We start from the raw sequence: 20,382 nt of genomic DNA on the forward strand, positions 1-20,382 counted from the left end.
TTGAATTAGATATTGCAGACTGGCAATGGGAAGAAGCACAAGAACGGGTTCACTCTTCTTCTTTGTGTATTAGACACGGTTTAATACAATTTAAGATCTTACATAGACTTTATTTGTCTAAATTAAAGCTATCCAAGATGTTCTCCTCTGTGGACCCATTATGCGATAGATGCAGTCAAACGCCAGCATCGCTAGGACATATGTTCTGGAAGTGTCCCAATATTCGTAATTATTGGATTTCAGTTTTTCAATTACTGTCAGAGGTGTTGGGAAAACCACTGGACCTGGACCCAATTATGGCTATTTTTGGTGTCAATAGTGACAATGTTAAGTTGTCTAAGAAACAGTGTATGGTACTTGGAGCTGTCACACTCTTAGCACGTAGACTGATTTTGCTCAACTGGAAAAAAAAAAATCCACCAAGCTGCTCTGCCCTGATTAGAGATGTTATGCACCACCTTCAACTTGAAAAGATTATATTTTCCTTAAAGAGTAGGACTGATCATTTTTATGCAGTATGGAAGCCCTTTATAAATTATTTTAATAAGACAGCAATAATTGAACCTTAACCCCACTACAACTACCAACTTTACTTTTTTTTTTCTCTCTCTTTCTTTTATTCATATTTTTCTTTGTATATTATTACTTGTGTTAAAATGTGAATTGTTTACAAATAAGACTAGAAAATGCATTTCCTGCAGAAAATGCGTGGGAATGCTGAATAGCTGAATTGCTAAAGCTAAACTGGTTGAATAGCTTAAATCCGTAAGAAGAAGATGAAGTAGAGAAAATAGTTGAAAAAGCGGAAATTGTTTTAATAAGTATAAATTTCATTAAAAAGTTAAAGGTTTATGCTAAACTGAACTGTTTGCTTTAAAGGTTGAATAATGACAACATATGTAGAACATTGTGAGGTCTGAGTAGATTTTCTAACTGATAATGACTCACATATGCAGAAATATGAAACAAATTAATACTGCAATACTGTTAAAGATGAAAGTTGAAAAGGCTGAAAGAAGAAATATTTTTATTATTATCAGATATATACACTGCATAGAACGAAAAAGCATCAATCTAGCTGAGATGAGATGTGAAATATATTAGGTGAAAAGAATGGGTCTGAACAAGAAGAAAGAGAGGAAAGAGAGGAGAGAAAGAGAGAAGAAAGGAGAGCAGGAGAGAAGAGACGAGAAGAGAGAAGAGAGAGGAGAGAAAGAGAATAAAGAGAGAAGGAAAGAGAGAGGAAAGAGAGGAGAGGAAAAGAAAGACAGCAACTTTGACTAAAATTGACTAAAAAGGCTGAAAGTTTAAAGACTTTGTATTATTATCAGCCATATCCATTGCGTAGAACAAACAAGCATGACCCTAAAGAGCTGAGAGGTGGATATATTGCCTGAAAAGAAACGGGCTATATACATGGATGAAATCACAAATGACCCTGGAGGGAGAGACAGAAGAAGGAAGGGAGAGAGGGAGTGAAAGAGAGGAAGGAGGGGAGAGAGAGAGACAGACAGAGAAGAAGGATGGATGGAAGAGAGAGATTGAGAAGGATGGAGGGAGGGAGAGACAGAGGGAGGGAGAGACAGAGGGAGGGAGACTAAAGGAAGGAAGGAGGGGAACAAAGGAGGGAGGAAGACAGAGAAAAAGAAAGGAGGGAGGGAGGCATAGAGAAAGAGAGGGAGACAGGAGGGAGGGAGACAGACAGATAAGGAGACAGACAGACAGACAGACAGACAGACAGACAGACAGACAGACAGACAGACAGACAGACAGACAGAAGTGGAACGCAAATGATATTGACTGATGATCATAGTTAGTCTAGTTAGTTGACTCCTACAGCAAGCCTGGAGTAATCAGGTAGACTGTCTGTGAAAGGGTTGTCATGGCTACTAAGGGCCTGGACCATGTTTATAAACATCTCTTTGATCTGAAAACGATCGCACCTGGTCTTAATATGTCTCCTGTAGCACACCGCAGCAATTCAGACACTGAGAGCAAGCTCTCAAACAAAGCCTCGGACTGGCAAAACTATAACTGCTATCAGTCAAATGACGTGATCCTGAGCACCACAAGGCCTTTGTGAACGTATCGGTATAAAATTTATGTTGATAAACTTAGAAATGTGGGCATATCAGCGATTTAAAAAAAGTGGTTCGCTGTGCCTTTCACTGGAAAATATAAAGGATTTTTAACATGAGCGGATGGAGAAATATTTTCAACTCTCGTTATTTGGAAGCTCGCTTAGCCAAAAGTATGAGACGTATCGCATAAGTGGGCAGATTTTCTGAAACTAGACAAAAATACCTACGTTTTGATGTATAAATTGTGTATGACAAGTAGATATTGTGGGCTTGAGAGCAGTTTATAGACAAGGAACTAAGATAATTTTTTCGAAGCTTCACCCTCTAGCTGTGACATCATCCACTTTAGCAAGCGCAATACACACTCTGTTTAATCGATAAAATTTCCTGAAATAATCACTAAACTTAAACAGCTTTTTCACAAAAACTGTAAAAGATATCAAACTGAAAATATAAGTTTGGATAGCTGAATATTTTGTGAACATTTTAAAGTTTGTTTGGTGTCTGTAGGTGAAAGTATGAAGGAGCTGAAACTTTTGGGAGCGGAAGAAGAGTTTAAGGAGTTGAATCCTGCTCTCCTTCACTTCAATGTTAAAAAAAGTGTTAAAAAGCTGAATATTTTTAAAAGTATAAATAGTAGAAAAAAAGTTGAAGAAGACCCATCATTAGCTGAAAGAGCTGAACATTTTAAAAGTTGAATGGTTTAAATAGCTGAAAGTATGCAGAAGTTACGGAGAGCCAAAAAACTTACGGAATAAGAAAAATAAAGAACCGAATAACAATAGTTGGAATGCTGTAGAACAGCATTCCCACAAATATTTTTGCACACTGTATTTACAAAGTGAATTGTTTTTTTTTTTTTTTTTTTTGTATATGTGTGTGTGTGTATGTATGTGTGCCAATGTAGAAAAATGTAATAAAGAGAATGTTAAAAAAAAAAAAAAAATATATATATATATATATATATCTTGTTTCAAAAATAACAAAGTATACCATGTATTTACACATATAAAATACTCTAAAAACTATCTAAGATATTCTTGCCACTATCTCCCCGACTGTAAACAGTCATTTGCTACATCTGGTGGGCACTACACAACATTACAGACGCCACATGGTGAGCTACTGAATACATAACTCTGTCTATTTTGTACTCTGATGGTAAAATATTATATAATAAGAACATCCATCTGTGTGTTAGGCATACTAAATTGTGAGTTGCAAATTGATGCTGTTGTGGACGTCACTTTCGATTGAACCAAACAGATGCAATAGTCAGATCAAATAGAACTGAGATGTAGATACAACATATGAACAACAAAAACAGTGTCTCACTGAGAAAAGCAACTGCTTTCATTTGTCTTTTAGATGTGCAGTGCATTCAGGCCAAAATCAGAGAGCAGTTCCTTGTAATTCTGATGAAGGGTTGTGCTCTTGTCCTCCCATCCCCGTCGAGCCACAGACAGCTGGGAAGTCAGGCTGTCGAGAGTCTCCTGCAGGAAACATCAGTAAAAATGATATGCAAGTTAAAACTTTCCCTTTAAATCACCCAGTTATCTAACATGATATCCATATCCTTAACCACCTTTAACTCTGATGAGTTTTAAAAGCGGAGCTGATGGAGACGAGGCATAATTAGATTATGTGTCATAGTGGGAAGGACAGAAATAATGATAATTGCATATTAAAATCCTAGTGCTTTAATCACAGGCTGAGCCCTCTAACAGGGCTCCAGGCTTGACTACTTATCTTTAAAGATCTGCGTACCTAAAATTTGCATCAACTAGCTGTGCTCAGCCAATAATGGCCTGTACCTATAAAAGGTCCATACAGACCCCATTCCTCATACATTATGTCTTAGTGGAAGATTCTGCTATCTCACAAACCTTAGTCTTATTGTCCTTGGTTGAAGTAGTAGCATAACATTGTATGACACTATTGTGGATGTTGTAAATTTGAGCACTTGTGCACACTGCTTTAAACCGCTCTCCATCAAAGTCCAGCAGCACAAAGAAAATATGCCCCTTAAACCAGCTACAGAAGACCTTCCTGTGCTTCATTTTGGATCATTTATTGGCTATCACTTCTTATTGTACTGATTCATCCAGGTTAACCTGCAGATTGATGTTCTGTGGCTCTTCTTATTGTACTGATTCATCCAGGTTAACCTGCAGATTGATGTTCTGTGGCTCTTCTTATTGTACTGATTCATCCAGGTTAACCTGCAGATTGATGTTATGTGGCTCTTCTTATTGTACTGATTCATCCAGGTTAACCTGCAGATTGATGTTCTGTGGCTCTGTAACACCAGAAAGTCCTAACAAATTATTGGAGTATTAATAATATGTCATGTTCACCTTTGCTTAGGCGTCCAAATAACTGCTTTTGACAGGTGGGTGAAGGCTGCACTGTCTGAGGCTTTTGTAAAGCTGTTTCCAGCAGAGTGTTGTCTGTTAACGCTAAAGTGATAGTGTGGTGTTGTACAATGAAAAAAGATTTCTCCTTCAGGTGAGTAGTGGAGCAGCAGGAAAGCTGATTACAGCGCTGCACCTGCATTCATTATGCCAGTTTAAATAGTTCTCTTTCTGTTTGACACAGACTTTGCCTTCTAAAGGAGTTTAAGACCCGATGACCCCCTGCTGTGCCATTAAAAATGTTGCATTGTAGATTTTCTGACTTTGGTGAAAAAGGACATAGTCTGCATATACATTTTATTTTCATCAGGATTGTCCCATTATTCTACAAACAAAAGTCTATATATTGATTATTGCTTTATATATAGCTATATTTTGAAAGTTGGTACAATTATATAAAAGTTCCTTGACAATCAATTTGAAGTCACATTGTATAACTGATCTTAGACTGGTTATTTTAGACCAAGTCATCTACTCAACATATGCAATGGCCACAAAATCATACCAAACTACAATAAGTTACTATATAGAAGTGTGAATGGGGACAATGCTGCCCTTTAACAGTGACAGCTCCACAGGGTGCAAGAGGTTCATCCTGACCGGCTTGGCACATACCTGGACATGCAGGTTTACAGTTCATGGAGCCTCAAAGATCAATGTAAGTCAACCCTACAAAGGCCTGTTAGTAATGCCTATTCAGAACTTTCTTTAAATCAGTTTGTATTAGCTTGTGTTGTAACTCACATGCAGGATCTTCTCATAGTCTGTTTCCATGTTGTCCAGCTTATGTTGGAGGTCAGCTATGATGGCGTCCTTCTCCTGTTGCATCTGTTCATGCTCTCTTTTCTCTTTCCTTAGTTCCTCCTGACACAGCACTAGGCAGAAAAATGCATACAGGCATGCCATTACTTTTAATTTGGGAACTAACTGGCACTTCTATGTCTTTACACAGTATAGACGTTAAAATTAAATGTATTCATACCAAGATCTTCCTTCAGCTGGCTGACCTCCTTCTCCATTCTCTTCGCCTTGTTGGTCAGCTCTGTCTGCATGGTTTTGTACTGGCGACTGAGGTCTAGAATGGTATTTGTGTCAAAGATGTCAGACTTGGCTTTCATTGCTGATTCACTTTGTAAGGCTAATGCAGCAATTAGCTTATGCACCCAGCTAATTAGACTTTTTGATCCTCAAGAATTACCCTAACCTTGGCAAACACGCCCCTTGTCCTCACTCCCAAAGGTATCCACGCTTTATCTCAGGTTATTAAAGGAGAGGCTAATTGTTGATTCATGCCTCGTCTGTACCGTACCAGAGTTGACGTCCCTGTGGTCTTGTCTCTCGTGCTGCAACTTCTGCTCCATGTCTCTCAGGCGTCTCCTCAGGTCAATTTTATCAGACTGGACCTTTATTGCAGACTCACACTGTAAGGCTGTGGTAATCACACAAACACATGCATGCATGAATTTATACACCTGTGGTAGATTTGTTTTCTGAAGCAGAAAGCAATGACCCTTTGTAAAAAATGAAATACACCAATTACAGTTCTGTCATTAATATTTTACAAAGGTGAACTAAAGCCATAGTGAGACATGCTCAAGTATCCAATTATTCTTCAACATATAGCGTTAGGTGGTGCAGATGGTGCTAGACTAGCTTCCACTGGAGGGTGAAGTATTCAGATCACTGTCCTCATTCCGAGTAAAAGTCCTGCATTCTAAGTTTCTTACCCAAATAAAAGCATAAATGTTTTATCAGCAAAATATATTCAAGTAAAAGCACTGATGCAGAAACATGGCCGTTTTGACTGGACTTCATTACTGGATAATTATCACAGAATCAATCAATAAATGTGCATAATTCAAACTGTTTGACAGTGTGATCTATAACCATGGATTTATTTTTAACTAATCATACAGTATGTTTTGTACAAAAAATTACAATATTTCCCTCTGAAATGTAGTGGAGTAGAAGAATAAAACAGCATAAGATAGAAATATGTATATATATATATATATATATATATATATATATATATATGTATATATGTATGTATGTAAGGTATAGTACCTTAAAATAATGCTGAAGAACAGTACTTGAGTAAATAAATTTAGTTACTGGACTTACCACCACTGCAAGCTACAGTGTAAAAACATACACTGTAGAAATAAGTAATAATTACACCATTAGATGAATTGAGAATATTTTTTCCCCTATGAAATGCACTAGAGCCTCAGTATGTGGTCTCGCAAAATGAAATATCAGAGAAGAGTGCTATAGACCGACCACTACAGTGCTGTGGAGGTCTGGTAATGTGAGTCTAGCCAACAGTGGTGAAAGAAGTATTTAGATCCTTTACTTAAGTAAAAGTAATAATACAAAGTAAAAAAAATAATCCGTTACAAGTAAAAGTCTGGCATTGAAAATGTTACTTAAGTAAAAGTATGTAAGTATCATCAGGGAAATGTAAGTAAAAGTACCCAAGGCAGAAAAATCCTCACATTTTAGAAACTGGAAACAATCAAAACGGTTCTCTTAATCAACTAAGTGTTTAATCGGCTAAGCATTACAGCTGTACTAGGCCTGTAAATTGTTGGGTATATTAATTTAACATAAAACATCATATTCTGTAAACTTCATGTGTTTTTGGAGCAAAAATCTTACATCTTAATTTGTAAAGAAACTACTAACTAAAACTGTCAGATGAATCTAGTGGAATAGAAGTAAAAAGTGGCATGAAAAGAAAATACTCAAGTGAAGTACAAGTACCTCAAATGTATACTTGAGTACAGTACTTGAGTAAATGTACTTAGTTACATTCCACCACTGCTAGTTGACCACTAAACTGAGTTGTACTTATAATTTTCTTGGTAATGTTGATAGCAATTGGGTTCACAGCCCATAGTGTTAATATGATTAGTGAAGAGTCAATCAACAGAGAATTAATAACAGTAATTGTAGGCTATAAATCATAGCCTATATAAAGCAAAAAGGACAAACGTTTTTTGGTTCCAGCGTATCAAATGTGAGGATTTTCTGTTTTCCTGTTTTATATTATTGCAAAATAAATATCTTTCAGTTTCTGACATGTGAAAATAACAAATAATAATTATAATAAATAATCAAAATAATCATTAGTTGCAGCCCTAGAACAAATTATACATCAGACATTAGCACAGTGTAAGACATAATAGAATATGGATTTGTGCTCATAAAACATTAATATAAGTGTTATTTGTTTTTTACCTTTTACAGTCTATGGTTTTTACACAAGTCACCATCAGTTTGGCCCTGGATGTAATATACCCTACATATGAATAACAAAGAGCTGTGACTAATGGGTAGTTTGACCTAGACATAGTCTACATTACATAAAGCAACTCAACTTAAAATTGCTGCTCACCAATGTGATCCTGTAGGATGGCTACATCCAGAATACTGCGCCTATACTTTGCTTCCAAGTCATTTTCACCTGCAAAAAGACAAATAGTTGTAAACCAATTTAGCATCACTAATGCCAAAATGTTAAATCATCTCATAAGTAAAGTTACTTTTTTCTGGATTCTTTTTTGTGATCTTTTTCGTTTTTTTCTTTGGAGGCATGTTTGCTTGCTGTGAGACCTGTTCAGACCTTTGAGCACACGAACTATACACTAACTATATACAGGGATGAGTCTGTTTTTTTGCTGGGCACTGGTTGCTGAGTGAGTTGCCATGGCACAAACTGTCCAAGTTGATTGATAGTTGATTGATTTTAGTAACAGCCAATCACAACTTGACTGGGTCACCGTTGCCTTTAGAGCTCATGCACACAGGCAGTAAGATATGTCAAAGCGTCCTTTGTTGTCATGAGCGACAAAGGCCCGCGCTGGGGGAATTCAGGGCTGCATTCAGCATCCCTTTAACGTTTTATGAATGCTGTACAGGCAGAAACGCGCACCCGACTACATTCATCATGGCTCGTGAACGCGCACAGGGAAATCGTGGAGTTTTATTTTTTTTGGGGGGGGTGGGACGGAAGGGGACGTACAGGAAAGGGCCATACATACACGTCACGGGGGGGGGGGGGACAGAAAACACTGGGAAATGTTTAATTCCCTCAATTATTTATTCACCCCTGTTCTAGTTCTTGTCCGTGAAGCTTTCGCAGTTTTAAGCGCAACGTTCTCCTCATTCATCGGTGAGTGCTCTCTGTCGTCAGCCCGCAGAGGAGGGCTGACACTGTGTCACACAGACACTGAACTTCCCGTCAAGGCTCAGCACAGGCGAAAAGAGCTACTGCCGCTGACAAAAAAGGGGAACGACATCGAGGGTTGTCAAGAGCAGAGGACACACTCCAAGTCCACAAGGCTTCTGGGCAGAGAAACGGTGCCATTGTCCTCCAGCTGAGGGGCGAGCAGAGACAGGTCTGGTTCTCTGCTAATTAGCCTGCGTGGGTCCCTGCAGAGAGAGACCGAGCACCGCAGCTAGCTGCAGCACAGGGTGTGAGTGACTGAGGTGCTTGTTTTTAGCCATAATCGGGACATTTATCTGACAAACTGATGCTGGGTTTACTGATGGGAGCCTTTATCCTATAGCCATCCCTCCCTCCTTATACCCCCCGTCGGACCCTGGCTCGGATTCGCCACTCGGGCGCTGTCCTCGTCGGGGGGTGCCGGCGGATCACCATCGCCCGGTCCAGCTAACTCCAGGCGGCGGTTCGGTCCCCTTGACCCCTGCCCTGCCTCGCCTCTCTGCCGCTCTGGCCGACCCTAGCCGAGTCCGAACATGGCAGGGAACCTGAAGAAAGGCGGGGGTCTCATCGGAATGATGAAGGATGCCTTCCAGCCACACCATCACCACCTCCACTCCCATCACCAGCCCGGGGCCGTGGACAAAAAGACAGTGGAGAAATGCTGGAAACTAATGGACAAGGTTCGTAAATTACTGATCAACGTTAACTAGCGCGTCGGATGCCTAGGGGTGCTAGCTAACTGCAGCTAACTAGCGATAAGCTAGCTAATCTTCGCCTGCTGCAAAGCTGGTGTTGCTAACGTCAAGTTAGCTAGTCAGCTGGGAGAAGACATGGTTAGCTAACGTAAGCTAATTTTCGAAACTGTGGTTTTGCACCGTATTTGCCAGGCTCCCTCGTACCAGAGTAAATTACAATGACTTTTAAAGCAGCCTAACATTGACGTTAGCCCACGGACAGAACAAGGGATTCTTTATCACATCGTTTGCTAGTGCTGTGCCACTCGCTGGTAACTAGTTGTCGTACCGTGGTACAACTAGCTTGTTTGACCACGTTTAAATGCTATGATGTATCGTAAACATTGGCATGAACAAAGAAGTAAGATTTGGCAGTGAACTGAAATTACAGTGGGTTCTAGCACAACAACAGTTTTCCCATACATCGTTACTGAAATGTTTGCAGTCAACAGTCTGTCAGCCCTTGCAAACTGTAACAAAGCATTGAGGGGAAAAACAAAACAAAATGTGTCAATTTAACTAGGACAATTATGCACTTTCACAGGGAAGACTCATTTCACAGCTTCACTTCTCTGGAAAAAAAAAAAATCTGTAGCAGTTTGACCCCCAGTTTCCTGTGAGATTCACACAGCACTATTAGAGTGAATAGGAAGACAAGACACTCTTTTGTGTCTCCTCTTCCTCTTTGAGGCCTTTGTTTAGAGCTCTGATGTTAAGAGACCAAGTCATTTTACAAAGCTATTATTACAAAAAAAAAAACACATTTCCGTTATTTAGCTTCACTGTGGTAGATTATCTGGCTGGACTGTTCTCCACATTTGAGCAGGTACTGTACCTAACACAAATAAGAAAACAGAAGTAACGTCAGTCTTTATTTTGTGTTCTCAGTGAATGTTCAACACTCTTCTATAAAGTTTGTGTGTCTGTCTGCAAACCTAGATAAGATGATTCAAGAGCTGACCCTATACTACTTAAACCACCTGCAGTCAGGTTAGCTTTTGCAGTTTTACCATATGACATCTGATCCAGTAAAAGATTTGAGGGGCAGCACCACCGAGGTGAAAGAGTATCTTACCTTTTGAAAAGGATAGAAGACCAAAAGTATTTTTACTCCACCACAATGTTTAAAATAGCAGCGGAAATATTGTTCTGCTTGGTCTAAAAGAAAAAACACAGCCCAGCATACTGTAGAACAACACCTGCAGAATAACCGTAACAATAATGCAGTTGCTCTCTGAAAATACCTCCCGCACAGGATTTAGTTAAACTTTATCAAAAGCACAAGGCTAATTTCCCACTTCAGAGTTGCCTACATAACCTTTTCTTAAAGTGTTAAGCATAACAAACCTTGATTATGGAATCCTTGTGTTTTAAGCTTTTGAGTTGAACACTACATTTGTTATGCCCTGAGCAAAGGTGTGTTGCAAGTTAAGCTACCTGCATCAGGTTTAAGCTTATATTAAACTTTTAAGCATTACAAGTTTAACCATTAGGTGTTGTGGTTACTGTCTCTGCTGTTGCATTGCTAGTTAGCTATTCATTAATCAAAACCTGAAGTTGTACATGGATCATTTCACCATCAGCCATAGGCTACTAGGAACTATTTTCTTATTTAACCAGACGGATAACCACAAGTAAATTTCAGGTCATATGCTACTTAAAGATATTATGGATATCATTATATCAATGTTGTGCTGTAGTAAAGCTCAGTGACACATATTTATGAGCTTGTCTTACCGTTGTAGCTGGGTGAAATGAACTATATCTGATACTGTTAATCATCATCATCCAGATTGGTAACATTTCCTTAAAAATCTTCATGTCTAAAATCACCAGTAGTCCTATTGTCACATTATAGTCATGCTGACATGTAGATGTATGATTACAAGTTATAATTTATTTAATTTATTTCCTCCAGCTGTTAAAATACTGAACTTTACCATTTTTTAATTTTTTGTTTTACCATTCACAGTGTCTGGTAGACAAAAAATTATGTTCTGCCCTTAAGGGTAGCACATTGATTCATTCATTTGTTCATTCATTTCATTGTGTGCCGTTTGTGCTTAAACAAGTGTAGTAAGACAGCGGCCACTGGTGTGTCTAAAACATCGGTTTAATCCATTGATAATCATGTTGGTGGCGTAACCTTGGCAACAGTCTATCTGGTCTCAGACATAACCAGTGTGGACCTACTCCATTTGGAGGCCTGGAGAAGCGTTGAAGGAATGAGGGCACAGTGTAGGTAATGATACTGAAGGCATATTAGCTTTCAGTTCAGTTGCCCATGTAGCCTAGTCAAATCACCCAAAATACAAAATATATAAGTATTATCCTTATAGTGTGCTACATACCTTTTTAGTAGCAGTTGTTCTAAGGCATCTTTAAGCTCTTCCTTCTCCTTCAGTTGTATTTCAGTTTAGTAATTGAAATTATTTAAATAGATAGATAGACATCAGGGCTTTGCTAGTTTTATCTGGTCAGTCTAATGCTGAGTGTAATATGGATAATCCCAGTGACTAATCTTAATCAAGTCTATTGTGGTAGCTGCATTTATTTGTGCTTAAATCATCCATATTAGGTCTTGTAGTGTGTGTGGATGGATGGATGGATGGATAGATAGATAGATAGATAGATAGATAGATAGATAGATAATGTAATATTGCTTAAGTTTTGTGTTTTCCTTGTTTTAAAGGCTGCATTACAGTAAAGTGATGTCATTTTCTGAATTTACCGGACTGTTCATGCAGGTCTATTATTAAGCTTTAACCACTTAGTAATTATATCCACATTATTGATGATTATTAATCTAATTGTGAAAATATTTTTGTTAAAGCGCCAATTATCAACCCAGCAATATTGACATTAAGGTATTCGGTCAAGAATATCGTGATATCTGATTTTCTTCATATGGCCCAGCCCTATCTTGTAGTATCCAACCCAGTAATGCTGTTCAGACACCAATGAAGGCCCACATGCTGAAAACATTTGATGAAATCAGTACTGCTACTATAGTACTACTGTAGTAGTATCCCACTGGTATAGTGTGATTCATTCTTTTTGAGAGGCATTTGGTACAATGATAATGAACTGACTGGTCTACTTACAAACTTAAATCAAATATTTCTAATTTGTTACACTCTCAGTAGGCTATATGAAGCATGGTCATTCGGTGGATTCATGAGATGTCCCTTTTTAAGTCTGACACCTTAGGTGTGGAAGGGAATACTCTGAATGATAATTATAACTATATATAATATATATATTACATTTATAACCACTATTAGATATGAATCTGTGGCTGTTCAAGAAGAAATTTAGAGGAACTGATGAATGGTATCATATAAATAAATACATACATTTAATGCAGAAAATCTATAATTAATAATCTAATATAATACCTAAGTATTAAACAAGCAGCTTAGTTTTTGTCAGAGAGGTTTTGGCATAGAAACACATGGAATTGAAATTCAACATGTTTACAATAAATATGTGTATTCATGCATTAAAAGTTGTTTACTATTGATAAATGTATGTGTTTCCAGGCCTAGATAAATTATAATCTGATTGATTTATAAGATATCCTGCTAAGTCTTTTCAAGTCTTGTTTTCCCATAATGACACACTGATGGCTTCCAAAAAGAAGAGTCAAGGAAATTCAAACCGACATTCTTGTAATGCGATTCTTGCCATATTTCTTTCTAACACTCTCACATAATTAGTAGACAATAATTTGGCCTGGTCTACAAAAGAATGAGCCATGTCCTGTGTTGTTGACATGCAATTGTTCGGCCACCGTTGAAGCTGACAGCCTAGCTCTGTTTCACAGCAGGTTCAGATCAGGACACAAGACCCAGAATTTTTGTATGAATGTGTGAACTGAATATGAACTGTGATCACGCAAGTAAGTTAGGCTTTAATGCAGTGGTAAGTATGACAGCAACCATACAGAGCTTCATGTCGGGAGTGTTCTCATCTGCCAATCAGTGTCTTTTGTAATGATCAACGAAATGACTCAGACACACTGCACCAGGACAGTGGTGATAAGTGAGGAGAGGTTGAACATTACAGAGGATGTAACATGTATTCCAGCAGTCTAGTGAACAAGCACATAGACTGACCATCGAAAGGGGAAGTCTAAATTTCCATGTTTTATAAAGCCGTCTAATAGAACATTATCTTTCTGCTCACCCGTTACAGAATCCACCCCACCCTCTGTTGTGTCAATGATTGAGCTCAGTCAAGCTGTTTGACTTTGTGTCCCTAAAAAAGGCTTTTTTTCTGAGGCAGAAGTGGTATTACGGTGTGCAGATTGAAATGAGGAAGTGTAAACATATCGACAGCTTCTCAAAACATGCTGAAGAAATGGAGAATCGGACTGATTTTTGACATGGTAGTCGCATAATAAGGCATTGCTGTGCATGTCTACAAAAAGACGTCTGTATTGTAAATGAATAAGAAATGGAGATAATTAGCTTCACAATGAGACCAGAAACTGTCCATGGATAAATTCAGATATGCCTTTTGTCTTGTTCCACTTTCATCTTTTTTTGTGTAGATACAAGAGAAAGTAGTGTGACAGTGCCACAATAACTCATGACTTCATAAGGGAGTAAATCCACAATACTCAGTGTGTGCCATCAAATAATGTGTAGACCTGCCACACTCTGAAAGCTCCAAGCTTGACTCTGACAGGGATTTTAAGGACATCAGTCTTTGCCTTTGCCTCTTCTATCTGGGCTCACTGACTGATATTTTGCACTAAAGATGAGTGCTCTAATACAGAAAAGACTCTGTCTATTTGATATAAATAATGTCTTACTGATGTACAGAATGGAAAAGCACGTGCAGTGGCGTTATAGATAACTCAGATTTTCTTTCACTTTCGATCGCCACCCTCTTTCTCACACATCTTCTGTCTCATTTTTCTCTCATCTACCTTACTTCTTGCACCCACTTTTTGTGTCTAACTGTATCGTGTCTTCCCCCTCACATCCCTCCCTTTCTGCAGGTGGTGCGCCTGTGCCAAAACCCCAAATTGGCTCTAAAAAACAGCCCCCCTTACATCCTGGACCTGCTGCCAGACACATACCAGCACCTGCGCACCATCTTGTCTCGCTACGAGGGCAAAATGGAGACTCTGGGGGACAACGAGTACTTCCGGGTCTTCATGGAGAACCTAACTAAGAAGACCAAGCAGACCATCAGCTTGTTTAAGGAGGGCAAGGAACGCATGTATGAGGAGAACTCACAACCCAGGTGAATAAAGTTGATACAAATGTTGCAGCTAGCTTAATATTAATCAAGGGGATATGATTCTGGAGGTGTAAGGCTCCATATAGGTTCTCTGCTCTCTTCTCAAACCGTATTGCTGAGCCATTGCCATGACTTTCTTGTGAACAAACCCATTTGAAACGGGAATGTGAGGGGAGAAGTCTTTGTATCACAACAACTTCACACCTCAAATTCATTCATTTGGTTTGAATAATTAAGACTGCACAGACACAGAGTGAACAATTGCACCCATCCACAACCCCCAGGGTGGTTGTAGCTCAACATGTCTCAAAACGAGGAGAGAGGAGTTGTGGTTTGAGCATGTGAACATCTGTGGTCAGAATGGCGCTTAATCTACAGCTGCCTGTCTGCCTGTCGCTTTGTTTTTGTGTCTCCCTATCTCTACCATCTACTTGAACATTTCTCTCTTCTTGTAGCTGTCTTACTGTAATGCTTCTTTTTTTATCACACTGCCTCCGTCTATGTCTCTTTCTTGTCCTTTACATTCCGTAATCTGTCTCTGTCCCTCTGAAAACAGACACACAAGTGTATTAGAAATAAGCAGTTGTGGAGGGACTTATGGAAGTGTTATTAATGAGATATGCATCTTGTTTTCTTTGTTTATAAAATACCAAATGAGAAAAGGCATTATTTTGAAGACAAGATATACCAAAGAAAACCTTGAGATAAAATTGAGCTTTTTATAAACAAAAAGTTATTGCTGTGTTAGGGCTGTAGACTAGCTGCTGGATGAAGCTGGTCTTACCTCCTTGCTTGTATTACTACATACGGGTATGTCTTTTGGTTATCTGCATGCTTTGGGCAAATGCTGTCAGACAAAATTGTAACAGGCATTATGTACAGTATGTAATGACTTACTAAGATAGCCCTCATTAGGTTTCTTTAGGGAGTTCCATACACGATGTGGGCCAGTATCAAATATTATCCCTGTTTTTTTTTTTTTCTCTCTAGAATTGCCTCCGGGGTGGTAGCTTCTTTTGCTGGCAGTGAAAAAGATGACTTGCAAAATACTTTTTTTGAAACTGTGTTGTCCAGGTGTCTTTTTATATCTGACTGCTGTAGCTGCTGTTTTCAGAAGCTTTTGGATTGGTCTGTTGTACAATGACACCAAGTGGGTGTGGAAATGATTAGGCAGAAACCAAGGCCCGAGGGGTGTAGTTCAAAAAGGACCTCGAATTTGGTACTTTCATTATGTTTTACCAACATCCTTAAACCGCATCAAAAGCAGTTTACGCGGCTTTGTGCATTAGTATCATAAAGGCAGTGTTATGTCAGTTTCATCATATTGAATTAAATATCAAATAATAGTATTCAACTCTTACTACCTCATTACTTTTGTTTGAGCTACCAGGTGTTCTTTGAAAGGGACAGTCCACCTCCTTTGGAAGTAAGAGTTGATATGCTGTTTATTGCATTTAACATTAGGATTTAACAGGTGATTTGCCCCATCGCTGTAGAGAAGTGAAACTGTCATGAACTATGAGTCAGCATGCAGCAGATAGCCCTCTGTGGGTCACGGTGTTTCTGGTGCTGGTCTTACAGGCTTGTGTCATGACTTTGAGATGTACGTTAAGTCTTTGCAAGAAAACATCTGTATTCCTACAGACTAAGTAAAGGAGAGGTAAGCTTTACTGTAGGTTGTATGTAAAGCTGGTTTAAGAGTTTTCTGGTTTCACCAAAAATAATGTGAGGAAAAAGTGACCTGGAAGTGGGTAGATGGATAATAATGTGAATACTGTTGAAGAGAGGAGCTCATTAGCTGGTGAATGTTTTTTGTTTGGCAGCGACTCATTTGAATCATATTGCACCTTACCCTTCACCTTACCTTTTTTTTTAAATTAGTGTAACATTATTTTTTTAAAGGGACACTAAAACTGCTAGAAATCTTCATGCTTTTCTGAAGTTACTTTACTCTTTAACCCTCCGTCTCTTGTTTGAAGCGTTTCTGCTTTGAGAAAATTGGGTAATAGTTTTATCTAGCCAGTCCAACGTGATACATCCTCATCTTATTTCTTAGTTCCTCAGTGACATTGTTCTTTCTGTGCTGCCGTGACAGTAATCTTGCAAACAGAAAAAACCCACTACAAGGCAACCAGAGAAGAGGAAGCCATATTTACCATGAGCTGGTGGTTGATTTCATTTAAGCCATTTTAACTGTGAAATTTATTTTCATCATCACTTCGTTGCACAAAGAGGCTGCATATAAAGACATTTCTGGTTAAAGCAGAGGAAACACACACACACACACACACACACACACACACACACACACACACACACACACACACACACACACACACACACACACACACGTACGAACGTAGCCAGGCATTACACACAAAGGCTGCTATTGTCTGCATGGAGAAGGCAGTGGCAGTGACACTAACCAATGGGTATCAGCCCATTTAAGAATGCTATAGAATAAACCAATGACGTTGAGCCGCTAGAGAGACTAGTATGTGGTTAGCAGCTGAGCTTAGCACATGGCTTAGGCTGAAAAGTTGAACAGCAAGGATAAAGATTATCTCAGTGCCTAAATGCATAAAGAATAGTTTGATAATACACTGCTTTCACTGTGTTCTTCAATGCAGCCTTAATTAAAATATGAGAACAATGGCACTTATTATTTCCACCACTGTGACTTCAATCAGTATCAGTGCTTGATAATTATTGACTTAAATTACTCCACTGAGGCTTAATAGCCTTTTTCAAGTCAGAGTGAACGATCCGAGTGTTTCATCAGAGCCCTGAATGCAGCGTGGGTGGATATGCTGTGTTGTGATGCTGTACAGACTTCTCCACTATGTCTTCCCCAGAGATTTAGAGCCTCTATTTATCTAGCCCCCCACTCCCATATGTCCCACACAGATTGTTTAGCTTTAGAGAAAAAGTGGAGTTGAGTTAGTGCAGTAAAAGCTTGGATTTGGTTTATGTTGCGCAACAGCCATCTAAGTCTTAACTAGGTAGAAGTTGAGTTGCGTGAGTAAGATGGGCCATATATCCGGTGTTTTTATATAATTATGGTAGAGAGGAATAAAGGGGCTTTGATGTTGTTCACAGTAGAAGAGCGTGAGGATGAAAGTGAGTCAACTGTGAGCGAGATTAATTATTAACACTGACAGCCCATTTTCAGTCAGAATCAACACCACACAGTCAGCACTTCCTACTGTTGTCTTCACTTACTTCCTCTTATGGTTTTACACGGCAACACCAAGACATTATATACAGAAATGAATGTAGTTTTGATAGACAATTTTCTCTTACACGCGCGTGGCTGTTCACCAGTTGCGTATTTCTCCGTGCTGGTCACAAAGTGATTCTCTCTCTCTCTCTCTCTCTCTCTCTCTCTCTCTCTCTCTCTCTCTCTCTCTCTCTCTCTCTCTCTGTCTCTCTGTCTCTCTGTGTGAGTGGTTGTGTGTGTGCGCCTGCAGATCACCTTTCTCACTCTAGACACAGCTGATAAGTCAAGACCGCCAAAATCACCATAAACTTGGGTGTTTTATTATGAAATTGTTTTATTTTGTAAAGTATCCAGCTGCCCTGTGGCCTTCCTGTATGTGATTAAGTACCTGGCTTGATACATTCGCTCCTGGCTCCCTTGAAGTTGGTAGATTAAAAAAAAAAAGAAAATAGCCATTAACTGTTTATCAAAACAGATGCAGTTTAATTTTCAATCGACTTTTAGCTGTGGCTCACTTGTCTCCTATTTCGGTGCCACTTAAATGCCTGCGCTTCTCTCTGATGCTCCTGAACGGACTTTGGAGGCAACCGAAACATCACTGCATGTGATGCTAGTTAACACTACACTTGGCAGCAGGTAATGTTAGCCTACCGTTAGCTAGCAGCTGGATTAAACACGGTTAAAATGCTGACCGCGAAATGGTGTAAAGGTTTGTCTGTATTTCACTGTGTAGGATTCCAACAGCGGGGCGTACGACAGTCTATAGCTGCCGTTGTCTGAAAAACAACACAGATGTTGCGTTCACTTGAAACTCCCCTCGCCAGCCTCGTGCTGCATTCAAAGTTATTGTAAAATACCCTTTTCCCATTCAGTGGTTGTTTTTGTCCTTTAACAGGAATTTACTGGTGAAATAAGGAAGAGGCTTTATATTTATATAACTTTATGTAATTTATTTTTATATAACTATTTGACTGAAATGGTTATCAGAAATAATCTCAGAAATAATTTATTTAAAAAAGACTAAAATGTGTTTTAAAACTTGACTAAGATATATTGAGTTCTCTTTTGACTAAAACTAGACTAAAATGACGAGATCTTTAGTCGACTAAAACTTGACTAACAAAAAAAGATATGTGAATGAATGAATAAAACTAACAAGGACATTTGGCACAAGACTAAGACTTAAATTAGAAATGGGTGACAAAATTAACACTACCACTAAGTAGAAAAGTGTGGTACTTCAGTTCAGCAAAGTATTTGACTTCTGCATTAACAGAAGCTACTAGTGAGTTGTAACTGTGATCTCTTGATGAAATGCTTTGCTAATTAGGTTTGGTTAATTGTTTTGTGTTGAGAAATTAGCGTGTTGCCTGGGTTTCTTCTTGGTTTTAATTACAGCTGCTTTGTCTATAGCCGGTGTATTAATTTATTAAAGAAACCTATAAATTAAACATTCGTCAGTCCCTCAGCAGAGTAATACAGTAGAAGGGTTGATAAATGTGGCCTCAGAAAAGCCCTTTAACCCCCTCTTCCATTAGTCTAACTGGAAACTGCTTTGACCTCTCTGTGAGAGTCTCTTTGATCTTCCTGGGCTAAGCTGCCATTGCATCCTGACCACCATCGATAGTACCAGCTGGTCACAGGAAGTGGTGGACTTACATGCTTCAGGGTGACGTAACTGCACTGTGGGACAGTCTACACTGCAGAAAGTGACCTGAAGGCTATTATAATACATTGGTGATATTATTTGTAGATGGTTGTAAATCTCTTCCGGTCTTATTTGTTTCGTATGTTATATGACACTGTTAGACTTCTGTTGCTATTGAAAGGCGTTATAGCTGTTGGTTTTGTTTTTAAAACAAGTGTTCTTCACTAGAGCTGAGTGGTGTGAACATTTTCACATCCTGTATTTGGTTAAAATTTTGCCACTCTCTTCCCAATGTTGCACACAAAATAATAAATAATAATCTGCACACATGTAAAGTTGAAACAATTAGTCGAATAATCAATTAGCTAGTAGATCAACAAACAAATATATTTCTTACCTTTTTTAAAGGCTAAACAATAAATCTACAATACTGGTTATTTGCAGCCCTACAGACATGGTTAATTTTTGGTTAATAACAGTTTTATCCACAGATCTTCTAGCCCTATCCTTCACTGCCACCCCTTTTTCTTTACTTGCTTTGCTCATCCCTACCTTCCTTTACTAACAGTGTACATAGCTTCAATCCTTTGCACAATAGAAAAATACATTCCAGACATGCTTCAGTGGTATTACAATGAGCATCAATATTACAACTCGGTAGGAACAAGTTTCTCAAGCTTCTATTCATTCAGCATTCCCTGCAGCTGAGCTACTGTTCAGGGTTTAGTGGCAGGTGCCATGAAGAGCCGTTCACTCAACAATGGTTTGGATCCATTTCCCTTTACTCATCATTGTTTTATA

General features: G+C 38.7%; 2 protein-coding genes across 2 annotated transcripts in view; one reads left to right on the forward strand and one right to left on the reverse strand.

Annotated features, from left to right (window-relative positions):
* Positions 1–3,445: 3,445 nt before the first annotated feature.
* Positions 3,446–8,276, reverse strand: drc12 (dynein regulatory complex subunit 12 homolog). The gene is made up of 6 exons (XM_028569628.1): positions 8,044–8,276; positions 7,896–7,964; positions 5,805–5,924; positions 5,478–5,570; positions 5,240–5,370; positions 3,446–3,574 (listed from the first exon to the last, which is right to left on the reverse strand). Exons 1-6 carry the CDS (start codon positions 8,093–8,095, stop codon positions 3,446–3,448), a joined length of 594 nt encoding a protein of 197 aa, XP_028425429.1. The 5' UTR covers positions 8,096–8,276.
* Positions 8,277–8,564: 288 nt separating this feature from the next.
* cbl (Cbl proto-oncogene, E3 ubiquitin protein ligase) overlaps positions 8,565–20,382 on the forward strand; it is a 39,153-nt gene continuing 27,335 nt past the window's right edge. Inside the window, 2 exon segments of the mRNA XM_028573069.1 lie at positions 8,565–9,406; positions 14,469–14,716. Of these exon segments, the coding sequence (XP_028428870.1) occupies positions 9,260–9,406; positions 14,469–14,716 (395 nt within the window). The 5' untranslated portion in view covers positions 8,565–9,259.

The sequence above is a fragment of the Perca flavescens genome, chromosome 3 (genome assembly GCF_004354835.1).
Source record: "Perca flavescens isolate YP-PL-M2 chromosome 3, PFLA_1.0, whole genome shotgun sequence".
NCBI lineage: Eukaryota > Metazoa > Chordata > Actinopteri > Perciformes > Percidae > Perca > Perca flavescens.

Excerpts from the sequence above, each read along its gene's own strand:
- drc12 (XM_028569628.1), bottom strand. The coding sequence starts at position 8,095 with ATGCCTCCAAAGAAAAAAACGAAAAAGATCACAAAAAAGAATCCAGAA. Across the intron at positions 7,965-8,043 it reads AAAAAAGAATCCAGAAAAAA|GTGAAAATGACTTGGAAGCA; the intron begins GTAACTTTACTT and ends GTCTTTTTGCAG. Across the intron at positions 3,575-5,239 it reads ACTATGAGAAGATCCTGCAT|GAGACTCTCGACAGCCTGAC; the intron begins GTGAGTTACAAC and ends TGTTTCCTGCAG.